The sequence below is a fragment of the Myotis brandtii genome, unplaced genomic scaffold (assembly GCF_000412655.1).
Source record: "Myotis brandtii unplaced genomic scaffold, ASM41265v1 scaffold194, whole genome shotgun sequence".
Lineage (NCBI taxonomy): Eukaryota > Metazoa > Chordata > Mammalia > Chiroptera > Vespertilionidae > Myotis > Myotis brandtii.
This window is the reverse complement of record NW_005357232.1, coordinates 172,173-175,551: the sequence shown is the minus strand read 5'-3', so window position 1 is coordinate 175,551 and position 3,379 is coordinate 172,173. Positions and strand designations below refer to the sequence as shown.

General features: G+C 37.9%; 1 protein-coding gene across 1 annotated transcript; it reads left to right on the top strand.

Moving 5' to 3' along the window:
- The first annotated feature begins 6 nt into the window (after positions 1-6).
- Positions 7-2,299, top strand: CFL2 (cofilin 2 (muscle)). The gene is made up of 4 exons (XM_005864958.2): positions 7-60; positions 745-1,052; positions 1,171-1,247; positions 1,334-2,299. The coding sequence occupies exons 2-4, from the start codon at positions 793-795 to the stop codon at positions 1,444-1,446; spliced, it is 450 nt and encodes a 149-aa protein (XP_005865020.1). The 5' UTR covers positions 7-60; positions 745-792; the 3' UTR covers positions 1,447-2,299.
- Positions 2,300-3,379: the final 1,080 nt, after the last annotated feature.

The following is a 3,379-nucleotide window of genomic DNA, read 5'->3' as shown; positions in this document are numbered from 1 at the left end:
GCGCGCGCCGCGTTTGCCCTTCGCTGCCCGGTTTGGCTCAACGCGCGCGATCTAACATCGGTACGTGCTCCGACGCCCTTGCCGAGGGGTTTCGGTGAGGGGCTGGGCGGCCCGTGATTTTAAAACCCCTTTCGGGGAGGCTCGGGAGGAGGGAAAAGGCTGCTGAGAACCCTTTCCCGGGTGAAAGGCGTTTGCACCGGACCCGTTAGGTCGGTGTCTGCATTTGCGCTGCGAGGCGGTTACGTTGAAGCTGTGGGCGGTTTGGAGTTCACACTTGATTCTCTTTCCTTATGAGGAAACGGCACTGGCTAGAGGACTTTAAAGAAAAAAAATAGCAGAAGCATTAACTGAAATCCAAGTGTGTTTTTTTAAGGCCTGCAGAGTTGACACAATACAGAAGGTATTTTTGCTGCTGCTCCCGAAGCTCTGACATCACCCAGTGAAAGAGGAAACATTTCAGGGATGGGACAGCCTGTATTTGTCCCTTTCCCTCTACCTCCCATTCACTCCAACCGGCAAACCACCTTTAAAAGGATGGGTGGGGCAGGACGAGTGAGAATCCTTAGATGCATTAATATGCTGGCACTTAAAATGTGGCAAATCTGATCGGGCTGCTTGCACGGGAAGGTGGCGATTTTTGATGTCCAGACGAAAGTGAATCCTCTCCAGGCGAATAGTAATTTTGGTTAAACCAAAGTACTTGTTCTGATTTACTGTTCTTTTTTTATTATTATTTATTTTTAGGCTTCTGGAGTTACAGTGAATGATGAAGTCATCAAAGTTTTTAATGATATGAAAGTAAGGAAATCGTCTACACAAGAAGAGATCAAAAAAAGAAAGAAAGCAGTTCTCTTCTGTTTAAGCGATGACAAAAGACAAATAATTGTAGAGGAAGCAAAGCAGATCTTGGTGGGTGACATTGGTGATACTGTAGAGGACCCCTACACATCTTTTGTGAAGTTGCTACCTCTGAATGATTGCCGATATGCTTTGTACGATGCCACATACGAAACAAAAGAGTCTAAGAAAGAAGACCTAGTATTTATATTCTGGTGTGTAAAAACAAAAGAAAAAAGCACTTTTAAAATGCAAGGATTGTTATTCACATAGTCAGTTTTGCCTTTGTTTTTCTTTTAAGTGGTATTCAACAATTTTTTTTTTCTTCTGTAGGGCTCCTGAAAGTGCACCTTTAAAAAGCAAGATGATTTATGCTAGCTCTAAAGATGCCATTAAGAAGAAATTTACAGGTACAAACACGGAATATTTTGTGCAGAGGAATTACTCTTTCTTAATTATAATAAGGTAATGGGATACATGTTTTTTTTCTTTTTAGGTATTAAACATGAGTGGCAAGTAAATGGCTTGGATGACATAAAGGACCGTTCAACACTTGGAGAGAAATTGGGAGGCAACGTAGTAGTTTCACTTGAAGGAAAACCCTTATAAAATGACAGTCAAGTGCCATGTGGATCTTAAGGAGCTTCCATTTCTCCAGCTCAGTCAATTGGAATAGTATTAGGTTTTTGTTTTTTTCCTCTTCCCACTGGGTCCTTCCAACACAATGGATGAAGGAAATATCATTCGTGTAAGCAGCCTATCAGTGATTGCCATTAGACTGTTTAATACTGTTACTTTGATGTAGAACCCAAGGAATGCCTTCCCATGATATTATAGCCAAAACAACTGGTTACATGCCTCTCTTGCAGCAAGCACTACACTGAATGTGATTGTCAATGTGAATAGCTTAGAGTACTGCAAAGGGTAAGCTAATTGAATGCCTTGAAAGTATTATCCACTGGTCAGATGGTAAACTTTATTCAGTATTATTTATCGTTGCATTTGATCGCAGTTCTATGAGGCTCCAGCATTCATACACCTCGCCTGCCTTGGCAAGCCTGTTTTTGTGACATGGCAGCACGGATATAACACTATGCATTGAGAGCACTTTTTTTTGTATTGAGTTTAACTTCCCACCCTCAAAAGGAATGCCAATTAAGTTGTGTTAACTATGTCATCAACTTATCCAAGTAAGTCAGTGTTCATTCCTGTTACCTGCATATCTTCTGAAAAGAAGCAGCTGTTATTAATGCCTTTTTGTTTTCCATTGAGTGTACACTACTGATTAAGTGTAGGTAGGAGTTTTATGTTTACCATGTAAGTCTTGCAACACTAAAGATACTTTATCAGTCATGATGGCAATTTCTGTATAAAAGAGCCTTAAATGGAACGTTGTTTTTGAGATCAAACTCCCCACCCTCACAAAAATGGCCACTTTGCAATAAAAATTGTGGCATGTTACAGAACGTTGCCTTGTTTTCCTTGGACATTTTGCAAATGTTATGTGAAGCAAACAGCTATTATTAATCTCGGCATTGGTCATTTAAGAATTTTTTCATACGACATTCATGCATGGTATTTTCCAGTTTTGTTGGGTTTATTTAGTTTTAAAAGATATACTATCCTAAAGCCAACTAATAAAAAATATTAGAGGGATACTTTTATAAGCATTAGTTTATTTCCTTATGAATTAATATGGAAATCAGAATTTTTTTTTTTTTTTTTTTGCACTTTGACATAAATACTCTCCAATACCTGATTTGTTCTTTGGATAAATTAGGGTATTATTTTTTAATTCACGTTTACATTTTTAAGTAGTTAAGTAGTAGAAGCAGGAAGCTCTTATGTGTATTTGACCATAATAAAAATAATTTGTAAAATGTCCACAAGTTTAATAATACTTCTCATATTTAGAGACTTTTATTTTAGCTACTATTTCTTAATATATTTTACAAATTGGAAAAAAAATAATTGATGTAACAGTTTTAAACATTAGGAGTGGGGTTTGGCTGTGGTCCAGACTGCTCTCCTTATAGAGAATCTGATCTGCTCAGTGTGAGCAGTTTGCTGTTAGCCAGAGCTATTTATGGCATACACATGCTTTTGTATCTTGTCATAGTTATCCACAAATGGCAAAACTGGACTGGATTCTACTGGTATGCAAAACAGGCATGCTAGTAAGCAGTCAGTGGTGGCTGAGAAGAGAACTTAACCCCATAGCTCTGAAGAATGCTCTTATCACAAAACAGGAAATGAAAAATCCCCCTTTTTTAATGTGTACAAGTAATTTGAATATGTTAATTAGATATTTTTCCATATTTTCAAAAGATTTTTTTAGTTGAAAACAAATAGAAGTTAAATGTCTGGGCTTCCATTTAAAATTATATGAATGGCTTGGGATCTTTTGCACTGAGCGATTTTATTTCAGGCTTCCAGCTGTCCCTGTGAATTACCCTGAACATTCTGATAGCTTTTTGGTAAGGCCAAACTCCTCTAAGTAAAGCAGGAAGATACTGACATATACAAAACCATATGTGTAACT